The sequence below is a fragment of the Echinops telfairi genome, unplaced genomic scaffold (genome assembly GCF_000313985.2).
Source record: "Echinops telfairi isolate 266 unplaced genomic scaffold, ASM31398v2 ScPeMD7_1;HRSCAF=3_0, whole genome shotgun sequence".
NCBI lineage: Eukaryota > Metazoa > Chordata > Mammalia > Afrosoricida > Tenrecidae > Echinops > Echinops telfairi.
The window spans coordinates 27,342,131-27,367,167 of NW_022103896.1; the positions used below are offsets into that span (position 1 = coordinate 27,342,131).

A 25,037-nucleotide genomic window follows, 5' to 3' on the forward strand; every position below is an offset into this window, starting at 1 on the left:
TCATTAAACTAGAGATCACTTAAAATTATGTGAAGACCAATATATGCATTATACATTATCAAAGAATAATGTTTTTAATTATCATTTTAGAACCCACACGTACTTCATGTGATAACCCAGGAGTACCAAGACATGGTTCTCAGAACAACACATTTGGATTTCAAGTGAGTATTTGACATAAATATTTCCATTTATTGTAAAAACGGATCAAAATGTTTGTGTTGTTTTGTACATAAAATCCTATCTGACATGCAGAAATAAGTCACATTAAAACTGCACTCATAAACACATAGAAAAGGTATAAGGCAAAAAAATAAATAGAAGTAATAAGGAATTAGGGAATAAAAAATAATTCTTTTGGAAAATCAATTAACTAAAGATTTCAGGAAAGAAGCGAGAGGGATATTGTCAAGGTAGCCGGCCCCTAACAAATCATCATGGGTCCAGTAGGCGCAATTGTACAGCGATAATAAGTAAAGATTATAGTAAAATCATTGAGAATATGAGATATAGGAGAGAGTAAAATGAAGGAGTCAGACACATTTCATGGTCGCATGCTCTGCTCCTCTTGGTGGTCAGAGCAGGAGAGAGCACACAGGACAGAGAGAGATGTATTGCTAGCGAAAGCTTATATAGCTCTGGGGGAGTGCATACCTCCTAATTACAGGTAAAGCCATACGTCACAGCAAGGGTTTGTACAATAGGCAATATGAGCAGTAGGAGGGGGATATACAATGGGCATAAGCATAACAGGAAGGGGATGAGCTAGGGGTGTACACGTGATCAGAAGGGGTGGAACTAGAGGTATACATGTAAAAAGAAAGGCAGACCCTAAATTCATGATGGCGGCCTAATCTTGGTCACCCTTGGGTGGGTTTGACTTCCCTTGGGCTCTCCTTCAGGGAAACAATTTACTACTATCCTTATCAGAAGGGAGTGGGCCCTACTTATTGTGGGATAAACAGTGGTTTCTGCTTGCTCTGGATGACTGATAACCCTTAGGGAGAATAACCTCTGACCTACTTTCATTGACCTCCAAGTGTATAGTCATGCACCATGTGTAGCAAGCAGCTAGGTCCGGCATATACAGTATTTAGGGGAGATAACCTGGGAGAGGTCTTTCCGTTTCCTACAGGATATCAGTTATTGTGGGACGGAATGGAAAAAGTGAATTTGGACAGTGTGGACAAGAGAGCATTATGGAAGGGATTAAAGCTGAAACTGCTGAGCATTAAAAAGGGTGTACAAATGTGGTTTCTCAATAAAGCAATAGTTGTATAAAAGGTTAAAATATTTTCTCAAACATTGTCATCAATGTGGGAAATTTCTGAAAGAAATCATTTAGTCATACCCCATTATTCCACAACATATTGTTGGACTGTGGTATTAAAATGCTTTAGTATGCCTAGCCATGTGTGGCCGACTCTCTTGCTACCTCTGGTTCCAATTTAGTTTTTATGTAGAGATTCAGCAAGTTTTTCCTTATAGAGGTCTAAGGAGAGCCAAAGTGCATACTGATTCCAAAAAGAAATAGCCAATTTTCACATTACTCAATTGCCCTGTGTTGCAAGGTTTTCTAAATTGTGCTATTCTGGATGAAATTCAGTGTGAACCTGAAGAGCATCCATTTCTAAAGGAAGTGCTCATCAAAGGTGCCATACTTTTATCGCTAAAAATAGTTTTCATTTATCTACAATCCAGGCACAGTGTGAACATTGATTTGATAGTGTTTTAAATTCTTCCAGTCTGCCTCAGTCTTGTCCATATAATAGCAATATAAAAGAGTGTCTCAGTCTCCGTTATATCTGTTTTCAGAGAATTTTAGGTTCACGTCTTCATAAAAGCCATTGTCCATCGATCTAGTTTCTGGAAAACACTAGTTAATACAGCTAGTCCTCAATCATGTAGACAAAGACGCTGAACAAAGAAACATAATTACGTAACTTGCTTTGATCACAGAGCAAGTCATGGACAATATTCTGGCAAAAGTAGAAAGTTAAAGTTAGTGTGTTGGCACTGAATCTGGTTGACGCTCTGAAGCATATGAGACGAAGAGAATCATTATTTCTGCATTTTAACATATGTAATACATAATTCTAGTTGAGATAAGCATGTTTGCCAGTTGAGCAAAACCCTGGCTTTCATGAATCAGAAACCATACGGAAGTGACTTCCCGTAACTCTTTCTCATCACGTGTGCGTTTCTCCGGGATCACAGGGGAAGGAATCTGGGCACCATGGATCAAGCCTGGATTCAAGACAGGACAAGAGCACATGTTCTTTTCCACTTGTCTATTTATCTGGCTCCTCTCTCTCTCTGCAGATTAGACAGGGTGTGTTACTCTGCTTGTATTTCACACATAGATAGAAAGTGATTAATTACCTCAATCTCAGTTTCAAACTTCCAAATTTCTGCAGAGAGAATTTGAATGTCCCAACTCGGCCTTCCCGCATGGTTTCATCGGGTGAGGAGGAGCAGTAAAAAGTCAGCTGTAGAAAGCCCTGTTCTGGAATTGGCAAAGGAGAAGGAGAGTTACGAAATATGTATGCACACAGATCAGTTTCTTAATTTCCTCTTTTACCTGTTGGTTGATTCACTCCCTTTTCCTATACCGATTGACAGTGCAGGCTTTTGAACATGCATTAGCATGTAAGGAGATGCAGCAGTCAGGCTAGTGATCAAAATTCTACTGTTGGAAAAATAGTTCAGGTAATTTTTCTTTTGTACCCAAAATTGGCTATCAATAAATTGGTGGTAATGGAAGTAGCTACCAAAATGACTGATAAACATCTAGATTAATTGTAGTGTGAATGACAAACACTAATTTTACTAAATGCTGAACCTTTTAATTAAGCTCTGGCTTTAGGAAATTTATTTTGGGGATTTAGAGTTGTGGCATTAAGTTGTTGATACAAAATTATTTTACTTTGATCAATAGATATTTAATCCCTAGATAATTAGTTTTTAGATATTTAACCCAAATAAAATAATCACTATTAGTTGTGATTTTCAGCTTATTCTTTTTTCTATATATAAATAATTTTATTGGGGTCTTACAACTCTTATCACAATCCATATATACATCCATTGTGTCAAGCACATTTGTACATTTGTTGCCCTCATCATTCTCAAAATATTTGCTTTCTACTTGAGCCCTTGGTATCAGCTCCTCCATTTCCCCTCCCTCCTTTCTCCCCCCTCCCTCATGAACCCTTGATAGTTTATAAATTATTATCATTTTCTCATATCTCACATTGTCCGACATCTCCTTTCCCCCACTTTTCTGTTGTCCGTCCCCCAGGAAGGAGGTTATATGTAGAGTCTAGTAATCAGTTTCCCCTTTCTCCTCAACTTTCCCCTTACCCTCCCCCAACTTTCCCCTTACCCTCCCGGTATCACCACTCTTCAGCACTGGTCCTGAAGGGTTCATCTGTCCTGGATTCCCTGTGTTTCCAGTTCCTATCTGTACCAGTGCACATCCTCTGGTCTAGACAGATTTGTAAGGTAGAATTGGGATCATGAGGGTCAGGGGCAGGAGGAAGGGGGGAAGGAAGCATTTAAGAACTAGAGGAAAGTTGTATGTTTCGTCGTTGCTACACTGCACCCTGGCTGCTCCGTCTCCTCCCAACAACCCATCTGTAAGGGGATGTACAGTTGCCTTCAGATTGGCTTTGGGCCCCCAATATGCCCTCTCCCTCATTCACAGTAATGTTTTTTTGTTCTTTGATGCCTGATACCTTATCCCATTGACACCTTGTGATCACACAGGCTGGTGTGCTTCTTCCATGTGGGCTTTGTTGCTTCTGAGCTAGATGGCCGCTTGTTTACACAAACTATATATCACATTAGGTAAATCTGCTGCACAAGATCTCTTTAAAATATTGAAAAGCAAGGGTGTTATTTTGGTGATTAAAGTAAGCCTTCCCCAAATCCTATTTTCAGTCGCTTCATATGGGTTTGAAAGTTGAACTCTGAATAAGGAATACTGAAAAGGGGTTCTGTACAATTATAAGATACCTTAAAATAGTTTATTTTCTTAAATCTGATAATTCACAGTCAAAGTTGATACTTGGTCAGTGAAAACATTTAACCTCCCCTCTCAGGGATCACATGTATCACTTCATGTGTTGATCATGGTCTTTTACTTGAACTTTATCATCTCAATTTTATATGTGTTTTAAAAGCAGTGACTTCCAACTTGGGGGGCTAAAGTGCTTTGTATAAACTTATATAGAAATCTAAAACAGTTGGTCAAATATATTTTGAAGAGGAAGTATTTTTAAAAATTTTAATCAGTCACTATACATCTATTTGAACATTGTTAGGAGCCATGCTGGAACCACCAGTGAAATAGTCATGTGATGTTACACACACACACACACACACACACACACACACACAGATACAGTAATGGTAATGCAAGCAAAATAAGAGTTATTTAAGTAAATGAGTTGTTTACTATGGAATTTCCATGGAAGAGAAACATAGAATATAATATAAATTCTAGAAGATTATGCAAGCTTTATATTAATATTATACTTGGCTGGCTAAATTTCACGAGGTATGAACTGTTATATAATGTTAGAATGTGAATTTAAAACATAGCTTCCCAAAGTTATTTGGTCTACCATGCCCTCTTTAGAAGAAAATTAATAAATACCCCTAGCAATTAAAAATATTTTTACTAGAACCCCTAATCCAGGATAAAGTGTAGAAATGGGCCTTTGCAGTCCTGGGTCTTGCCAGCACCCACAGGGGCAGTATCTCCCACTTTGGGGAACAGTAGGCTATAAAGTACGTGTTACCAATTAATTATGTCTTAAAATACTATAGGGTGTTTGCATAGACATGTGATTGTGCTTCAATTAAAAGTGACTTTTACATAAAAATAGACTCGCTGAAACTGGATATAAATTATTTTTAGTTCCTGATATAATATTACTTTCAATATGAATTGAACCAATATATGCAGAAAGAAAAAGGAGTAAAGTTTGAGAATTGTTCAGTGGTTAATGATAATACTGGGCAGATAGTAAGTGGCCAGGTTATAGAGGTCTTTGTCCACCAAAATAACACATTATAATTTTATCCTGTATATGATAAGCCATTAAAATTGTAAGAAGAAGAAGGTCACACTTCATGTTGCATAAATCACTCTTACCTTAATGTGTAAATGAATTTAATGGGGTCAGTACTGTAGAAAGAGAGACAATTAGGTGACCCTTTCATTGATCTATGGCAATGGTTCTTAAAGTGTGGGTGACAGTGGCAAGAATGACACAACGTGCAGTACCTGAACTTTCCTATCTGGGAATGAATAATTGACTATTTCTGGAGAAGTAGAGGAACAATGGTGGTGCATAGCTGGTCTTAAACCCAAATAGCACCGTGGTAGGAAATGTGTCACTGCAGGCTTACTTGTGCTTTGCTGCAGAGAAAGAAGGAAACAAGCTGTAAGCCTGAGACACTGAGCCTTCTCAGAGTGGAATTGCTGGAGAAATCTAAAGTGACAGGACTTAAATACCCTAATCTGTCCTCTTGTTACACTGTGGTCATGTGTGAGTTGCTGTGATGCTGGAAGCTACGTCACTGCTATTTCAAATACCAGAAGGGTCATCCATGGACCCTTCAGAGAAGCTTTAAGCTTAAGAACAAACAGCAAAGAAGAAAGAATCTATTTCTGAGGGAATAACCACTGACACTCTTATGGATAGAAGCAGAACATTGTCAAATACAGTGCTGGAAAAGGAGTCCTTACGGTTGCAAGACACTGAACCTGACTGGGTTGAGCTGCTTCCTCAAAGTAGAATCAGCCTGCATTATGTGGTTGGAGAGAAACCATCAGGCCCTTCCCTTGCTGGTGTGACTCCACTCCATCGGAGCAGGAACAGCTGCAAACGTCCACTGGTAATTGCAACAGGGCATGGGCGAAGTGTGCATCCAGGAATTTTGGAAACTGTCAACAATGAAATAGAACCCATAGAGAATGTGACCCGGAGCATTCGTGAGCGGAACTAGATTGTTACTGGCAATTTTAAATGAAACAATCATATGTTTTACCGTACTGGGAATGATAAATTCCAGAAGAATTCTGATAAGATTCCAGAAGATTCATAATCAAAAAAGAAAAATTCAAATACTGCTACATCTTTAAAGAAGTCCAGTTAATAAAATTGTTACTCACGTTTACACACTAGTCACAAAAATTTGTGATGAAGAAATTACACGATTCTACCGACATATTCAGGCTGAAATCAAGATCAAGCCTGCATTGGGAGTTATTGGTGATTGGGATTTCAAAGTCGGAAGGAAAGAAGGAGGATTGGTAGCTGGAAAGCATGGCCTTGGAGACAGAAATGAAGCTGGAGTTCGCATGATGGACTTAACAAGGCTAATGGCGTGGATTGCAAACACCTTTGTCCAACAACATAAATGGCAACTACACATAGGCACCTTGCCAGATGGAATAAATAGGAATCAAATTGACTACATTTGTTGGAAGAGAGCGTGGAAAAGCTCAATATCAACAAGGAAACCAAGACTAGAGCCAAGCTGTGGAGCAGATCATCAATTGCTCATAAGCAAGTTCAAGTTGAAGCTCAAGAAAAGTAAAACAGGTCCTCAGAAACCAGAATATAACATGGAGTATCTCCCACCAGCACTTAGAGACCGTTTCAAGAAGAGATTTGACACGTGCAGCACTAATGACTGGAGGGGCCGATCAGGTAGGAGATGACAACAAGTACATTAGGTAGGTGGGCCAAGCAGGAGGAAGTAGTTTCAACAGAGCGAGACTGTGTGATTTAAGAAGAGAAAATGAATGCATCAGTCGTACACTTTCACCCTACCCATTCAGTCTGTATTCTGAGCAAATGATCAGAGATGCCGGTCTGCAGGAAGAAGAATGTGGCATCAGGCCTGGAGGAAAACTAGCAACCTGTAAGGTGCTCATGACACAAAAAGTTTGCTTATTGAAAGGGAGGACTACTCGAACCACTTGCAGATGGAGATCCAGGACTACACACAGCCTTTGTTTTATGGAAAGAAAACAAAAATCCTCACAACTGGACCAGTAGGCAGCATCGTGATAAAGCAAGAAGAGTTTGAATTTGACAAGGATTTCATTTGACTTTGATCCACAATGAGTGTCATGTAAGTAGCAGTCAAGTGATCACGCACAAGTTTTACTGTTAGCAAAGATGTCACTTTGAGGATTAAATCCGTGATATTTTTAACTGCCTTTTGTGCATGTGAAATTGGAACAGTGAAGAAGGAAGAGCCCAGAATGGTTTTATCAAGAATGTTAAAATACCGTAGATGACTAGAAGAATAAAATCTATCTTGGATAAAGTAAAATGAGAATGTTGCTTTGAGTGGAGGATGGGAAAGTTTATTCTTGTGTATCTGGAAATGTTTATCAAGAGAGACCAGGACTTTATGTTTTCTATTACAAGGATCCAAATGCCATATCCTGTCACTTGAGACTCTTAAAAGCTTATTTTTTAAACTTATGGTTGTAATTGAATAAGTGTGCTCACTGCAGTTGGGCCCATCTGATGCGTAGTGAACCCTAGGAAAGATTCCTGAGGCTGCAAACCATGATGGGAGCAGGCAGCCTCAGTTGCCTCCCGCAGAGTGGCTAATGGGTTTGGACCACAGATTGTATTCTAGGAGTCCAGGGTTAACCCAAAAGAGCTCAACTAGAGCTTATTTAAAACACGTACTAAGCTCTGTGCAGAGTGCATTATATAGCCTCTCTTATTTAATACTTAAAACAATCCCAACACAAATAATATTATCATTCATATTTATAAATGAGGAAATCACTAATCCATGGGGAGAAATGACTTATGTGAGGTTCCATAGTAAATATTCACTTACTCCTTATAATGTTAGTTTCCAATTCATATTTCTCTTTAACCATTTTTATTTAGGTTCTTATTTTTATTTCTAATCTTCATTTGCCTCTCCATCTTGTATTTGTATGTAGTTTATTGGCATTTTCTATTCCATTTATCTTTATCAAGTTCCCATGGCCAAAACATTGTTCCATATACATGCTGTGCACATGAACATGTGAGAATGACATGTAATTAAAAGTAATACAGGTTTCTTTCTTAGGTCTTGATTCATTTCACTTTTATTTTACATTAGATTTTAATTTATTTTTCTTCCAAAGTCCAATCTACAGGACATTTACCATTCAAGGTGTTTTCTAGTAATTGCTATGTTTGAAATTGTCTTAGGATTTACTATACTCCTTTTTGCTCTCGTTGATATTCTGTAGGTGGGGAGTGTTGTGCAGTTCCATTGTAAAAAAGGACACCTTCTACAGGGGTCCACAACGCGTACTTGTCTTCCTGACCTCTCCTGGAGTGGTATGCAGCCTGAATGCATACGTAAGTACCACCATGAACACATCGTGCTTCTTTGAGGTAAAGATTTATCAGAAATATTCTCTACCGTGTTTGGTAACAATTTATATTTACACAAGGAGTAAGTTACGTCATTTCTCTTTAGATTATTATAAAATGTTTCATGGGTGTGATTGTGCTAGTTTATCACCAACCCATTGTAAAAGCCCTGTAATCTACTGCACTGACTTGATAATTGATGAATCATAGATGAATCTTCATAGATGAATGAATCTGAAGTACTCCGGAAAGCAGGAGGCTCCAAAGTAGTGACTTAAATTTGTTTATCACACACGAAATGCCCAGAGAACTTGAAGAAAACTAGAAATACATGTGAAAAGAAAGGAGGAGTCTGTACCTTGACCCCAAATAGCAATACCGTATTTCAAGGTATTCCCGAGCTTCTGAGTATTGATCCCAGGTTGAAAGCACTAGTTATACAGAGAAAATAAGAAACACAGACAAGGTCACTAAATGGTTCCTCTGCATGAGAAGTACATATGCAATGTCTTCACTTCCTTCTATTCTCAGTATCTACCTTGTCTTTTAAATGCTGACTCCCACAGGTGGGTGGGTGTCAGGGAGGAGTAAACTAAAAGAAACACTCATCAGGGAGGTATTTAACTTTTAGGATTTGCTGGAGTCCAAAAAGTTGCTTTAAACATATTCTAGACCTTTCCAGAACCTATTCCCCATGGGCCAGCAGCTTACTTAAACAGGAAAGAGTATTCTGAAAAGTCATGTTACATGCTTGATTCACATTTGTATAAATAAGGCACAATTCTTCTGAAGAGCATTCCAAAGGGAGTGGGCAGTTAGTATAGTAACTACCAAAGTAACTCCCAAAGTTCCTAGTAAACTAAAGTTGTTTGGGTCTCTCATTTGGGAAATGATTTAAGTTAAACAGCTTCTGTTCTTGTGAAGCATCTTGGAATTTCAAATATGTGCCTAATGTGAGGATAAGAAAGCAGTTTCAAATTAGAAGCTATACATTCACTGAATTATATTAAATAGGAAGCATTCCACACAATGTTCAGCAAATCGTGGTCAGAAGGTTAGATATTATACCTCTGTGAATCTGCTTAGGGAAGCAAATAGTTTTGTTTTGTTTTGTTCCCAAATACAGTAGTGTACAGAACACTTCCCCCACCGCCATATTTGTGGACCATATGAACAGATATGCTACTCAAATTTGAGGGATAACATTTGTGGCTCTATCTCTGATTAAGAAAAGAATGGTTTTGAAAATTTAATACATAAAAGCAAATTATTACATTTTATCTTCTCTTTTAAAAAGTACTAATATAAAAATATAATGAAATTTGGTTTAATTTCATTTTAGAACATATGGAGTCTTTTTATTTTAAAGATTATATAAAATAATAAGTCAGATAAGTATATTTTCTCAGCTTAATTATTCCCAATATTTTTCCCCTCAACACACCAGTGTTGACATCTACCACTGGGTCATAGAAGAAAGCTTAGAGTTCTAACTATCATTGCCATGTTTTCTTTGGTTTTTACAATAATTATTCTATATTTATATAAAGGCATTAAAATATTTCTGAAAATGTTTTATAACCCTGCTTTAATTTTTCTTTAAATTTCTATTTAAAATTAACTACCTTCCCTTCTCTTAATACAGCCCATAGCTGTAAACAACCAGAAACACCTGCTCATGCAAATGTCGTAGGCATGGACCTCCCATCACATGGGTACACACTAATTTATACCTGTCAGCATGGCTTCTTCTTAGCAGGCGGTACAGAACATCGAGTTTGTAGATCTGATAACACCTGGACTGGGAAAGTTCCTGTTTGTGAAGGTAAGTTTTCTTTAGATGAGCCTGTAGCCAGACAAATTGTTCTATTAAGCATCCCTCAGAGGCAACAACATTGGACTTGAATGTAAGACAGATTGTAAAGATGGCACACAGCTGGGCAGTGCCTCATTTTGTTGGACATCATTGTGAGGAAACTAACAGAAAGAGCCAATGCAAGAGACAAAACCCCAACAGATTAATTTAAGAGCAAAGAAATGCATTGGTCACACCAAGAGGATGGGTATGTAGACGCTCCTGGATTCAGAGTTACAGAAATATTCAGGTCTTTTTATAACTTTTAAAATGTGTCTGTGCTGTGTTTTTTCTTCTTGCCTTTATTTTTTCTTCAAGTCCCTCTGTAAGGTTTGGAAAACTGCTGCCAGCATCTCTGGCTTTAGACTTTTCGATCACAGCCACCCTCGTAGGAAGAGGCTTGAAAGCATATTTCAGAAGTCGGATTGTCTCTGCTTTGGACTAAGCCAGTTTCTCGCTGGCCAGAGTGATAGGGTGTTTGATAAGAGCTAGGTGACATGCGCAATTGTGTTAACATTTGAATATGACAATTACTATCAGGACCAAGAATAATGAGTTCACCAAAAAGCCAAAAGACTGAATAGCCTTCCCTCGGCCCTTGGTGTGACCATTTCCATGTCCTTTATGCCTCTAGAGTATGAAACAGTGTCCCGAGATGGTGCAGTAGAATCAACCTGCCTCTTATCACAATGAATTAAAAATTGAGATAATTATGAAATTTTATGCTTTACACACCAGGGGTCTGGATGAGAACAGAGTTCCTGCGATGAACAGAGCATTTTTATCAGAGAGTAGACCTGATGAATCATCATATTTTATGTGTGTGTATGTGACTGTGCATTACTAATTATATAAACTTTTGCAAATATTTTTATTTCCATTCATAGCTGGTTCTAAAATATTGGTGAAAGATCCAAGACCTGCCCTAGGAACTCCCAGCCCAAAGCTAAGTGGTTAGTAAATTCATTTGTCTTTCTGGAGGTCCTGGCGTCTAAAAGTAATCTATATTTTAAGCAAAAGTGACCATTTAGAAATATGTATTTTGGCAGGAGAAAACTATTAAGCTGATCATCTTTAATTTGGGATTTGACAGTTCATATTGTGTTGTTGAATTATAAGATGTTGAATTTACAGCACTATTAAACCATGACATGTTCATATTTCAAAATATTATCTATAGTTCTCTTGATAGAAATTTTTCCTCAAGAATATGCTCAAATAATAATATAAATGTTTAATTTTCAAATAAATATAATGGCAATCATTTTATTTAAATGATGAAATCTGGCCATCCTTTCCTCTAAGGAGCACTCTGATCTTACTTCTTCCAAGACAGATCAGTATGTCCTTTTGGCTGTCCATGGTACCTGCAATATTCTTAGCCAGCACAATTCAAATGCTTCCATTCCTCTTTGTCTTTCTTATTCAGTGTCCAACTCTCACAGGCATATGAAGTGATTGACAATACCATGGCTTGGGACAGGAGCACCTTACTCCTCAAAGTAAAGCCCTTGCGTTTCCATACTCTAAAGAGCAGCACATTTAGCCAATGCAGTTCGGCTTTTGATCTCTTGACTGCTGCGTCTATGACCATTGATTGTGGATCCAAGCCAGACACAATCCTTGAGAATGTCCTTTTCTCCATTTACCTGATGCAACTCTAGAAACATGGACACTAAAAAGATTACTCTAACATATCAATAATGATTTAGAGTCAAGGATGGCCAGACATTGTCTTACCTACTTTAGATGCAGGTGGTCGATTGTCAGGAGAGACAAGTCCCTGGAGAAAGACATCCTGCTTGGTAACTTGGAGGAGCAGTGAGAAAGTGGAATGCCCTCAATGAGGCTGATCAACACAATAGCTGCCACCATGGGCTCCAGCATGGGAACAGTAGGGAGGAAGGGGCAAGGCCCAGCAGGATTTCCTTCTGTTGTGTGTAGGGTTGATCTAGGGCGGGACTGATTCTCCAGCACCTAGCAGCAGCACCTCAAGTACGAACCTAGACTGTCCTGGACAGTGGTTCTCAGCCTTCCTAGTACCACGACCCTTCATACATTTCCTCATGTTGTGACGACCCCCCAACCATCACATTATTCTCGTTGCTACTTCATCACTGTCATTCTGCTACTGTTATGAATCGGGCGGCCCCTGTGAACAGGTTGTTCCACCCCCAAAGGGGTCATGACCCACAGGTTGAGAACGGCTGGTCCTGGAGAAACCTGAAGCATGGCCTCTGAAAAGATCTGTCAGGCAGGAAAATGGGAAACAGTAGGCAGCACAACCAGAAAGGCTGGAAGGTGAAACCGCGCTTCCTAAGCTTGACCCGATGCACATCTGTAAGAATAGCTGTCTCCTTTATAGACTAAACTTCTTTCATGCTGTATGAATTATTTTAAACCATGGGTTGCATACTAGGCAATAAGTACATAAATCACAGTATCCAAGAAAAGTTATTCGTTAGACCTAATCTTTCATGATGATGTGATTAAAAGTTTTTTTTAACAAATGGATAGATTTAAAGTTTTTCTGAATGCTTTGAAATTAAGAAAAGTGTTGATATGTTGTTTCTGAGCCTGTGAAGCAAGTTTAAATTCAAAATGATCTTAAATGACAAGATTATGGCCATCATCCTTCTCCTGTTCATTGTCATTCACATCAGTTACAACTGAATGCCACTTTAGAATTTACAAAGGTCTGTCACTTATTTCTATTGTTATTTAAATCAATGTAAACACAGATCTCTAGCTGGGATGGCATTTCATTAAAGATCTCAGCATACTCTCAATCTCTGTTGTCAAGGCCACTGGGACTCCCCCTCCCCCGTGGACAGAGTAGAATTGTCACTGGGGTTTCCGAGTGGGCAGATTTTGATGGGAGCAGGAAGACTCATTTTTCTCCCACAGGTTGACTGCTGGGTTCAAACTGCTGACCTTGTGGTTAGCAGCCCAGCGACCCTACAATGCCAGAGCCCTTCCTCAGAGCATGGGCCAGGGAAAAGAACAAAGAAATCATCAGCATTTACTCACGGAGTGTGCGTCTTTCTGTGGGAGCATCTTTCTCCTCCCAATCCCTGTATCATTTGAAAACCAGCCAATTTAACTTGTCAGTCCCTTCTGCAAGCTTGTTCTATGTCTGCTTTTCTTTTCCCCAAACATTTTAACATGCTCATTACATCAAAGGTACAAACACTATAGAATTTTTAGACAAAGTTCTACCCACATCTTCAGAGCATAACTGCTTTAAGTTTAATGTTTGGAGAAAGGGGCCAATAGGTCACAGATTTGATAGAAGTCACATAGTCTGCACTGTGGGTTTTTATTATGCTAACTATACATTTACAAAACATGTATTTTATTAGCAAGTAATCAAAAATTTATATGATCCAAATTTCACTACTTTATCTGAATAATAATGATTATGATGGCTGAGGCTAAAGAGCTAGCTAAGTTTTCACATCCATTATCTCTTTTTTTTTCTCTTCCTAACAACACTTGGCTATTCTTATACTAATTATGAGAATTTCAAATTTAGTTTAGTAATTCCTGGAAAATCATAGTCTTCAGTGATGGGCCTGAAATTCAAGCAGCTTAACTCTAGTGCCTGTAGTTTTAAACCTTCTGTTATTGCACTTATGAATTAAAATAGAAATCCAAATAATTCTAATTGAGACATTCAGTAGAGTTTCCAATCTTGAGGGTGTTCTATGTTGATCTTTGACAATAGTGTTGCTTTATTGCTTTGCTGAATAGAATTCGGGGAATGCACAAATTGAAACCCTAGTCTCTGTAATCTTAGTGAGAATAAATATTATGGAGAAAGGGAAGATTAGTTTAATACATTTTCAATATCTTGTATTTTTGTTTTTACTTTTTTCTTAAATGGCTCTTTCCTGCATCTACTCTAGTCACTCACCCAATAGGCAGGGTTCTTGGTACTCTCGCGAAGAGTTAGAGGCCATTTCATCCTGTCCTGTAAGTTAGAGTCAACTCCATGACAGCAAGTTTCTGCTTCTTTAATTTTTTGGCTAGCTCAGGAGCCCTGGTGCCGTAGTGGTTCTCCATCAAGCCGTTAACCACAAACTTAGCAGTTCAAGTTAACCAGCCAGTCCATAGGAGAAAGAATTGGCTGTCTAATCCTATAAAGCGTTACAGTCTTGGAAACTTACAGGGAAACGACTTGGAAACTACTCTGCCTTAGAGAGTCACTGTGGGTCAAATTGACAATCAATGACCGTGAGTGCAAAGCTGATTTCGGAATTAATATGTCTTACTGTATAGCCTGAGATTCATGCTTATGAATGCTAGAATCCTAGTTATTAGTATCTGAGTAAATTTAGACATAACTGATTTATATAATTATAAACAAGAGAACAAATTTCTACTCTTATAAGTATTACATGATCATATCTAAAATAGAGGTCTCCTTTTAAAATAAATGTTCATAAAATTTTTATTATCTGATTTTACCACAAGCCCTCTCTTTTTTCCATGAGAATTAAGTAATTACAGACACAGTGATTCTTTTATAGATAAAGAGTCTGTAACCCTAAACCTCAAAGCTGTAAAAGCGCCATGGTCCTACGTTCACCCAGGATCATCTATTATTGCCGTCATTAAATTCAATATTGTGAGTGGTGGCCAAAGAATTCCTTGACAGTCCTTGAGGGCTGTTCTTCAATGATTATTATTTTTAATTCTATGTGTTTTCCTCCCTATGGCCCTATTCCCACTGATAAAAGAAAAAATAGACCTCTAAGGGACTTGCATAGTGATGGACTTGGTTCAATAAAATAATTTTATTTTCCTTGTTAAATAAGGATATTGTTATAGGAGATTAAATAAGAATGAACTTGGTAATTAGCTGGGTTCTAAACCTAAGCCTGATGCTTTTAATTAAAAACCAAATCCACTTTCGTCTGGTCGTAATGTGTTACATGTTGGGCTGCTAACTGCAAGTTTGGCAGTTCAAGGCCACCCACAGTTTTGCAGGAGAAAGTTGTGTCTCTGAAATTTACAAGGGTATTTCTACTCTGTCCTATGAGGTCTTTATGAGTCAGAATCAATTCGATGACAAGGAGAGCCTCTAATTGGTCTTATCAATTTTTCTCTCATGGATATCATCATAAATAAATCTGTTATTACAATTTTGATTTATCCTAATGATTTGAAACACTTTTCAATGAACGGTTCATTTCATTATGTGTTTTCATCAATACTGTGTCTTTAGTATAATGGCGCTATACTATCTAGTGATTTTTATTAATCTCCTAATTAATGCTTATATTTATAGGGCACTGTGAAATTAATGTGTATGTTTATTTAATCTGTTCACAGTTCCTGATGATGTCTTTGCTCAAAATTACATATGGAAAGGTTCTTACAATTTCAAAGGGAGGAAGCAACCCATGACTTTGACCGTTACTAGTTTCAATGCTTCTACTGGGAGTGTTAATGCCACACTTAGTAATAGCAACATGGAACTGCTTCTTTCAGGTATGACATCTGAAAATAACATGAGGCCTTTTCCTTCATTGTCAACATCTTTGACTCATTTTTCTAGATGATCTTTAGACAATCTGATAAGTGCTATATTTGTATTGAGTGTGAATACCTAATGCAGTCAGAAATGATGCTCTTCAGTTGTTGGATTAACAGCTGGATATAACTACACAAATAAAAACCTGGTTATAAACCTCTGGTTACCTGGAGAGTACTTTTTTTTTTTTAAACATTTTATTAGGGGTTCATACAACTGTTATCGCAATCCATACACACATCAATTGTGTAAAGCACATCTGTACATCATTCTCAAAACATTTTCTCTCCACCCAAACTCCCGACATTAGGTCCTCATTTTCCCCCTCCCTCTCTCCCCGGTTTTCCCTCCCTCATGAGCCCTTGATAGTTTATAAATTGGTATTTTGTCATATCTTGCCCTGTCCGACGTCTCCCTTCACCCAGAGTACTTTTGTACAGCTAGAAGGGGAAACATAAATTCGAACAAAACCTTTAACTCGTACAACTGAAACTTTCCCTGTGCCCATGAGACTAAAGGGCAGCACTCCCTTTAGAAGAATGATCTCCTAACACAGTAATTTCTTCAGAAATGCTTAGATTCATACCCGATATAAGACAAAAAAGATGGAGCTAAGCTAGCATAATTGGACATGAGACCCAGAACCATCCATGTTACTTAGCCTTTCCCTCAAATGCCCGTCTCTTCTCCCTGGAACCCGCGGCGCCATGGCTGACGTCTGCTCTCCTCGTCTTCATGCGGATTTTCTTGTCCAGATGCCTTCTCTCTGGCTGTGCGCTGTGCTGAGCCGAAAGCAGCCTTCACCTGGCTTTCCGCCTTCTTGATTTCCTCCTTTTCACTACTGGAAGCTGCATTGTTCACTTAGGACTAAATCTATTGTCTGTCGACATTCTGATGATATAAACTCAAAGAGGGAATCTCTTTGCCTTCTAAGAAGTACAGAGGGCAGATGGACACCTGCAACAAAATAGATCGTAATGAACTATCCAAATAATAGCGTTGAAAGATCCCCATCACGTTTGAAAATGACATATGAGGAAATTTTACATTTCAAACATGAAAATATATATGGTTACTAGTAAATAATTGATGGTATATATGGCATTTTAGAAGAAATGTTAATAATTTCTTTTTATTTTAGAAGAAATGTTATTAATGACTGAGTCTACATTATTCCCAAAATAAAAATATTAGAATGTAAGACACATTATTTCTAAATATCCACCTGCATGATATAAGTTCAAAGAAGTTTTACATGAATGAGGAAAACTCAATTAACTTTTGATAACTTACTCACTTAATATAAAGAGATTCTTCATTTTCTGTAAAAGAGTAAGCCACAAATAAGTTCATGCTTATCCTAACTTAGAAAACATATCCCTATAAATATAGAAATAAATATGATTAAGTAGATTATTTCACTTGCTTTCATTTACCATAATATACATAGTATTTATTAAATATTCCAGAAAAATGTTACTTTATATATTTCCCCCATTAATAGTAATTTGCTTTAGGTCAAAATCTATATTTTCTTGTCTTTCTATTTCATGCTTTATAACAGAGATGAATAATTAAGTTAATGATGAATGGAATCTTAAATTTCAACAATAACTTAATACCTATTTTTACTTTGAGCATTATTTTCTACTATTCTCCTAAACACATTTATTCTTATTCCTATTCTTAGATCATTATTGTTTAAGAAACAAATTTAAAGTATCATTGTATAAATTTTTGTTTCTATGCCTTATACACTTACCTATACTTTCCTTTTCTGCTCTTCTAGTGCGATTTTATTACCAAGACCCTGCTTAAATGGTCTTTTTTCTAAGAAACATTTGTTTTGCCAGCCCAGTGTGTCATGAACCTTCTCTCTTCTGATTTCCCAGCCATCGCCTTCTTTTACGTGTTTTAGCTGGTCGTATTTCTGATATACATGTCTTAATGTCATTGCAAGTCATTAAGGTTAGGAATGATATGTATTTTGTTACATATATGTGTGCCTTCAATGGAACGCAGAATATTCCCTTTTTTTGGCGTATTGTATTAATCATTATAGTAAATATTTTAAAATTAATATTTGATGCATGCTCTTTAAGACTTTAGAGTCTGAGAAAAGAAATAATTTTGTTTCAATTATCTTGGAATAACTTTATTAAGGCCAGCAATAACAATTATAACAGTATAGATAATTAGCCCCTACAATTGAGAATTAAGGTAGGCATATGCTGGCCTATACTTGTACAATTTCCTTTTCTTTTTCTTTTTTTTCTAGTTTTATTTTTTTTTATTTTTTAACATTTTATTAGGGGCTCATACAACTGTTATCCCAATCCATACACACATCAATTGTGTAAAGCGCATTTGTACATCAAGAAACGATGTACAATTTCCTTTTCTTAATGATATTTTTACTTCTATAACTTCTATGCCAATGGCTTCATCATGACACTATCAATAGAATGACCTTATTCCCCAGGGGAATGATTGATAATGTGCACTAACTAAAATGATGATGATGTCTATAAAGCGAACCAACCATAGTTATATGAATGAATGGGAGAATGAATATATGAATGGCGAAGTCTAGCTCCAGTCTAAGAACGATCATGAAGAGATAACTGAAGATATGGGTGCAAAGTGTGGTGAAGAAACCACATGGTGCATGGCTCTCAGAAAGAATAGAATCGGGGTTCTGAGAGCCTTGTCTGAAGACATCGCAGCCATCAAAGTGAGGTGTCAGCTCAGTCAACATGGAAGAAGCTAATCAGCTTGTCTGATCCATGGATTTTAAACAATGAGTTCCAAGTTTGAATGAAGGAATGGTGAGCATCCGGTTTGCTAAAGGATATGGATGACAATGGAAGCTTCAAATCAAATTGCAAATTCCACACATAGATTTGATTTTTAATATTTTCTGCTTTCTTTTCAACTAATATTTTTCTTTGTCTAGACCTTGTGTGTGTGTGTGTGTGTGTGTGTGTTTGCTTCTTGTTTGTGTTTGATATCATTTTCTGTATATGAAATCCAGTATAGGTAAATCTATAAAGATAGTAACTGGATTAATAATCACCTAGGGGCACAGCAGGGGGTGATGGGGTTTAATATGGAGTTCACAAGACTGAGGATGAGATGAAGTTGATGGTGGTAATGAGTGTACAATACTTCTCCACATGGTTAATATGTTGAATTGTGTGAGATGTGAAGTATATGCCAATAAAACTGTTGTAAATGAAAAAGATTACAGTGTTACTAGCAATCATGTATGACATAGTCCTGGATTTGAATCTTGTTTTAATTTTTATCCTGTCAGTTAACTTCCGTAATATATTAAAGCTGTTCTAGAACCACAAATATTTACAATCCCAAATCAACACAAAGGTTCTTACATTTTCCAGGGGTGTACAAAAGCCAGGAAGCTCGCCTAATGCTACACATCTATCTTATTAAAGTACCAGCTCATGCTTCTGTGAAGAAAATGAAGGAGGAGAATTGGGCCATGGATGGCTTTGTAAGTATATTTCTTTAAAAACAGACTGCTTGTTTTCATGAAAAATCTGCTGCCAGTTGGTCCAGAAAATAGAAAAAAAAAAACGAGGCTTTCTGCGCCCATAAAGATTTAGCGCCTCAGAAACTGACAGGGGCAGTTCTGCTCTAGCTTCTAACGTCATATGAGGCAGAATTCACTCAACGGCAGTGAGTGTGGGTTTCTTGTGTTTTTTTCTTGTCCAGGAAAATAAAATCTTTTAAATTTACTTAAGTATGAGTTTTTATGGATTTTAAAAATAGAATACAATTACTATACAAAGGTAAATCATTTTGGAAAACAATATTTGCAATTTTTTTTCTTGAGTATAAACATATTGCATAAATATTTCAGTATCGAACCTAGTATCATTATAATTTGATGAGATTTGATTTTTTTAATGATGCCTCTGTGACTATCTACCAATCTATCTCCATTTACACATTTCTAACTTTGTTTATATATACTCATTGGTATTCTCAGATAATTTCTGTATTTATACTATCATAAATACATTTTAGGAAATTATAATTCAAAGTCTTTAGTCACGTCTTTTTCTGTTACTGCTACTTAAGGTATGTAAAATACATTAACAAAATGCATCAGAAAAATGTAATCTCCCTATTCAGGTGAATCGCAGGGCGAGTGTATTTCATGAAGGTTTCAGTGAAGAGGGATGTAGGAGAGTTGTTTCCTTGGAGACACAGTTAGAGCATCACTATGGAATTGCCTGCCCCATTCAGCCATCAAAGTGAACGGAGTTCTAACTCGACAGTAAAGCAATATGTGCCCAGTAGTCTTCTTTGTTGAAAAACTGGTATGGGTTCTGACAATGTCCTTTCCAAACTGTGTTAGTCTAGGTACATTAGATAAGCAAATCCACAGAAACTCATATGTGTAAGAGAGGGTTTTATATAAAGGTTAAGTGCACATCAAGAAAACATCCCAACCTAGTGCTCCCTAAGCCCTCAACTCCAACATTAGCTCCTATGCCCGACACCAATCGAGAAAGCCCTCCTTCATCTCACAAAACGCACACAATGATGCCGACTGCAGGAGGAAAGCCAAATCAGTGAACGTGTAAGCATCTCAGCGCTGGAAGGGGTCTCCACACGGCTGCTCCAGCACCCAGGGCTGCATCGGGGTAGGACCATGTGGCTTCTTCTTGGGAATATCCTGCAGGAAGTGAGCCTTGCCAGCTGAAGCAGAGAACTGGCTAAGGCAGCTGCACCCTGGTCCAACCATCACAAAGCAAGAGACCCGAGAACTAGAAACGCGAGGCTCATGGAGCCATTTATCTCTCTACCCTTAAATTAACTCCACATGAGTTTATTGGCCAGATTAGCACAATAATCTTTAACTATCTCACAAAGACAAGGATTTTTTTTTTTTAACAAGGAAAGTAGATAGTAGGTCATCGGTTTCAGTAAGCTTCTTTGTAAAGAAAATAATTTCCATCTCAAGTTTGCTATTCTGTCATTTGCTTAAAAAGTTAATTGCCACAAATTGAAACACAATTCAGGGTAAATTCACATTACCAGTTAGTCAACAGGATCAACAAAATGCACCAATTCTTATTTTATCCATATGAAATCACATGATATTATGCATATGAAGAACTTTTAAAGTATAAAATTATATGTCAAAATACATTGCATTTCTTAGGCAATACTTGTAGCATTGGGCACAGTCACAAAATATGTGGGACAAATGACAGTAAGCATTTATTTCCTTTTACTCTGTCTAGGTCCAACTGTGGGTCCAGCTTTTTAGAAGCTGTGATATCAAGTTCAGGTCTGCTTCACGTATTCTATGCTGTAACCCTTGCTAGAGAGAAGCAGCCCCATAGGGCATTTTCGTCTCTTGTTAAAGGTCAAACATGGTCAGATAGAGAACTAGAAATAAGTCTATTAAAAAGCTAGGCTTGGAAGGGACTGACTGTAAGTTCTACTCACTTTCTGTTGGCTTATAAGTGTCAGGAGGCCAGGGCCAACACTGAGATGGAAAGCATACTCCCTGAAAGTGGAGGTCAGCAAGGCACAAGGAGTGTGCATTTGCTGGTCAAGAATTTAATCTACAACTAACCCAATCAACCCAAAGTCATCGAGTTGATTCTGACTCATAGCAACCCTACAAGACAGAGTAGAGCTGCCACTTGGGGTTTCTGAGAGTTTAAATCGTTTTGAGAGTAGACCGCCTGTTTTCTCCCTTGGAGCTGACCTTGTGGCCAGTAGGTCTATGTATACTGCACCATGCCACCAGGGTGCCTAAGTCTACAAAGTAGAGTATGAATCGAGCTAAATTTTAGTCTATTTTACTGTATCACTGTTTTTGTGTTGTTTTGGTTTTTTTGACAATGGTTTTCTTAGCATATAAGGAATCTATGCACTTATATCTTTATATAAACAACCAACTTCCTTTTATTCTTTATGGTTATTTTAAATTAGAATTATGCTTTAAAAGATGGCATGTTTTGCATGATATTCTATGTTTCATATTTGCGGGGAATATCGATGAAAAGAGGAAAGGTGCCAAGGTTAAAGCTCTCAATTGGTAAACAAAAGGCGTTTGAAACTCACCAGTTGCTCCACAGAAAAGAGCTGTGTTTGTTTCTTTCCATTGTGAATGCCTGGTTTGCAGAAGGCTGTGGATGAGCGTGGAAGCCCCACATCCATTTGCAGAATCCACACAGAGCTGAGGCCTCCAGTGATAGGCGAAGGATGTGCATAACCTTTGTAGCAGACAGACAGTACTGTAGAGGTGGTGACAGATACAGCCAGGTCAAAATATAACATCTGATTTGATTCTCCTTTTGACCCCTTCACAAATTCTATCAGTTGACTAAACAAACTTTGTAAAAGTGCAGGGGAAAATACAAATGGAGTCAGCCTCAGAGGAACCCCCTGTGAACATGGACCAGGGACGTGAGTCACCTTGTTCTCACAGAGTGTGTTGAAAGTGGATTAGGGCAGATGTTGTTAGGTTAAAATCTAACACCTTATTATTTGATCTCTCTTGTGACCCATTTTAAAGTTGTCCTAGTTTTAATATTTTCTTTTCAACTGGGGTTTTTCTTTATTTTATTTTTTCACTGTTTTTAGCTTTTTTTTTTTTTAACTCTATTTTTTTTTTTTTGCCTCTGTATGTTTTCAGGATATGAAATGCAGGATAATCGTTCATTGGGAATATGGCCAAGGAGGTTCTTGGGGAATGGGGAGCTAATCCCAAGGAGTACAAGAAAGGAGAAAATGCTCTAAAATTGATTTTAGTAATGATTGTATAACTTGATATAATTAATATTATAAATAGAAATGTATGATATTTGGATTAAGTCCCAATGAAAATATTTATGTAAAAATAAATAAGCTTTCAAAAATAAAAGATTTATAGCCTTGAAAGCCCTATGGAATAATTCTATTTTATGCTGTAAGGTTATGATGAGGAGAAATTGACTAGTAGCAGTCGGTTTGGTTTTAGTAAAGAGGGAAAAAATCTGCATAATAGTTATAACTAAATAAAATAGAATATTTATTAAAGATGGAAAATCTTGATATGCCCACTTTGCAGATTAATGAGACTTTTAAATACTTTTAGGTTTCTGCCGAACCTGATGGCGCTACTTATGTATTTCAAGGATTTATTCAGGGCAAAGATTATGGGCAATTTGGACTTCAGAGACTAGGTAATGTATTCATTTTCATTTTCATGTGGTCCCCTCTTAGCCCAGCCATCGCAAGGAAATCTAGTGTGTTTTCTACATTGAATACCCTTACTACATTCTGTATTCTGCATTGTCAAGACCATACATGGATAGACTGCTAAAATAATCACATGCTTTAGTACATCCATTGTCTGTGTATCAACTCTGTGCACTATTTAGTTGTTCACAATAGTTCTAATAATCCTGCCAAACGGACTTGCCCTTAAGCAAGTAAAGAGTTGAAAAACTGAGATAGATAAAAAAGAGAATATTAAACTATAAATTATTTGATCTTACCTCATGAGAACTGCGATGCTTCTCTTCAGTTTGAATGTTGATACGCTTCTCTCAGTTCCAAGTACGCCATGTCCTTTGCGAACCCGTCGGGTATCGTGAAGGAAAATGCTTTCAGCAATGAGACCCCTTTTTCAGGAATTCATATGCTTCATTATGTAAATGTTGCCTATTAAGAGGCACGGAATTTATCATTTGCCCCCAAAATTATCTAAAATGTTTACATATTTTGATGGTCTTTTTGGAATAAATTTATTAATTTAGCTTTTGTTGTATAGCCTTCATAAGTCACACTTTCTCCCATTTTTATATTGTAATGTTGGTATGTAAAGGATGGAATCAGGTTTAAATTCTATTATTTAAACAGGTTTTGTTGAAAATTCCATTGCTTGAACTTTTCAAAACTATATCTGGTCACTGGTAACAAACAGTCTAGATGTAAGGCACTATTAAAAATAAAATTAAAAAACTATGTTGGGACTTAGTTAAATGTAACTATCAAATGTTATCTATATAACTATATTTAGATGAATAAATATAACGGATAATAAAATGACATTTTATTCATTTTACAAGCGCAATAAAATATTATATATTTATTTGAATTACAAGGTTGAACTGCAAATGTTGGCCACTCCAATTTTTAATCACCAATCACAAACAAAAAAGCACTGCTGCCAAAGCCACAATGATGCTAAGAAGTAGGCGAAGGAGAGGCTGATCTTGAGAAGCAAAAGGCTGAAATCACTACATAAATTATAAAATATATTAAGCCCTACCATCCACAGAGTAGTCTTTATTACATTTAAGATTAATTCACTGCCTAAAATAATGTTTTTCATAAAAGTAGGATAAGTATTCATGAACATTGTTGTGAAGTTGAATGTAGAATTATTTTCAAGTTATATTCCTGATACCACCTAAAACACTATGCGTGGGGGTAGCCCCCAAATATTGACACCCCCCCTAAAGCTATGTTTTTTGTTTTGTTTACAAAACAACCTGATCACCTTCAAAGAACTCTCCATTACACTTAATACATTTAAGTGTGATTCCATTCTTGGAAACATTTCTCAACTCCTCTGTTTGGATGGCTGACAGCACTCCCTCATTTTTTCTTCATCTCTCTTCTGTGTCCTCAAATCACTGTCCTTTCCTGTCCCTCTGCATTCACAGAAACAAAAAGAAGTCACATGAGTTATGTCAGGAGAGTAAGATACATGGGGAAAGAGAGGCATGCTGGCTTTTTTGTCAAAAACTGGTATACTGAGATGGCTCATGAGCCAGGTGTGTTGTCATGGTGGCAAAACCAGTTCCCCTTCAGCCACAAATCAGACTTTTTTGGTCACGTAATGTTATGCAAATTTTTCAGAAACTCTAAAGAGAAAGGTAGATTAACAATCTGCCCTGGTGGAACGAACTCCAAATGCACTGTCCCCTCACATAAAACAAAACAAAACAAATGAGCATGGTTTTTTGGGGGTACTCCCTTGTATATCTAAAATAGAGCCTACGAAAAAGGAAATTTTGTTTTCTTTTAAGAGCTGTTGCGTATTTCTCCTTTTCCTATCACTGTGCCAACACAGTGATAAACCTGGCTTTTCTCCCATCATTTGCCGCTTCTGTCCCTGCCACCCAGAGCCATTTATGCTGTCTCCAGTAGAACACTTTTAATCTTACGCTTCCCGCCCCTTTCGTCCTCACGC

General features: G+C 37.2%; 1 protein-coding gene across 2 annotated transcripts in view; it reads left to right on the forward strand.

Annotated features, from left to right (window-relative positions):
- The window catches only part of CSMD3 (CUB and Sushi multiple domains 3), a 1,328,144-nt gene that overhangs the window by 1,296,598 nt on the left and 6,509 nt on the right, over positions 1-25,037 (forward strand). For both annotated transcript variants that reach the window (XM_045286022.1, XM_030887469.2), the window contains 7 exons: positions 91-164; positions 8,288-8,399; positions 10,060-10,239; positions 11,157-11,222; positions 15,607-15,765; positions 19,210-19,322; positions 22,932-23,019. In XM_045286022.1, the coding sequence (XP_045141957.1) occupies positions 91-164; positions 8,288-8,399; positions 10,060-10,239; positions 11,157-11,222; positions 15,607-15,765; positions 19,210-19,322; positions 22,932-23,019 (792 nt within the window). The remainder of the gene's footprint in view (positions 1-90; positions 165-8,287; positions 8,400-10,059; positions 10,240-11,156; positions 11,223-15,606; positions 15,766-19,209; positions 19,323-22,931; positions 23,020-25,037) is intronic.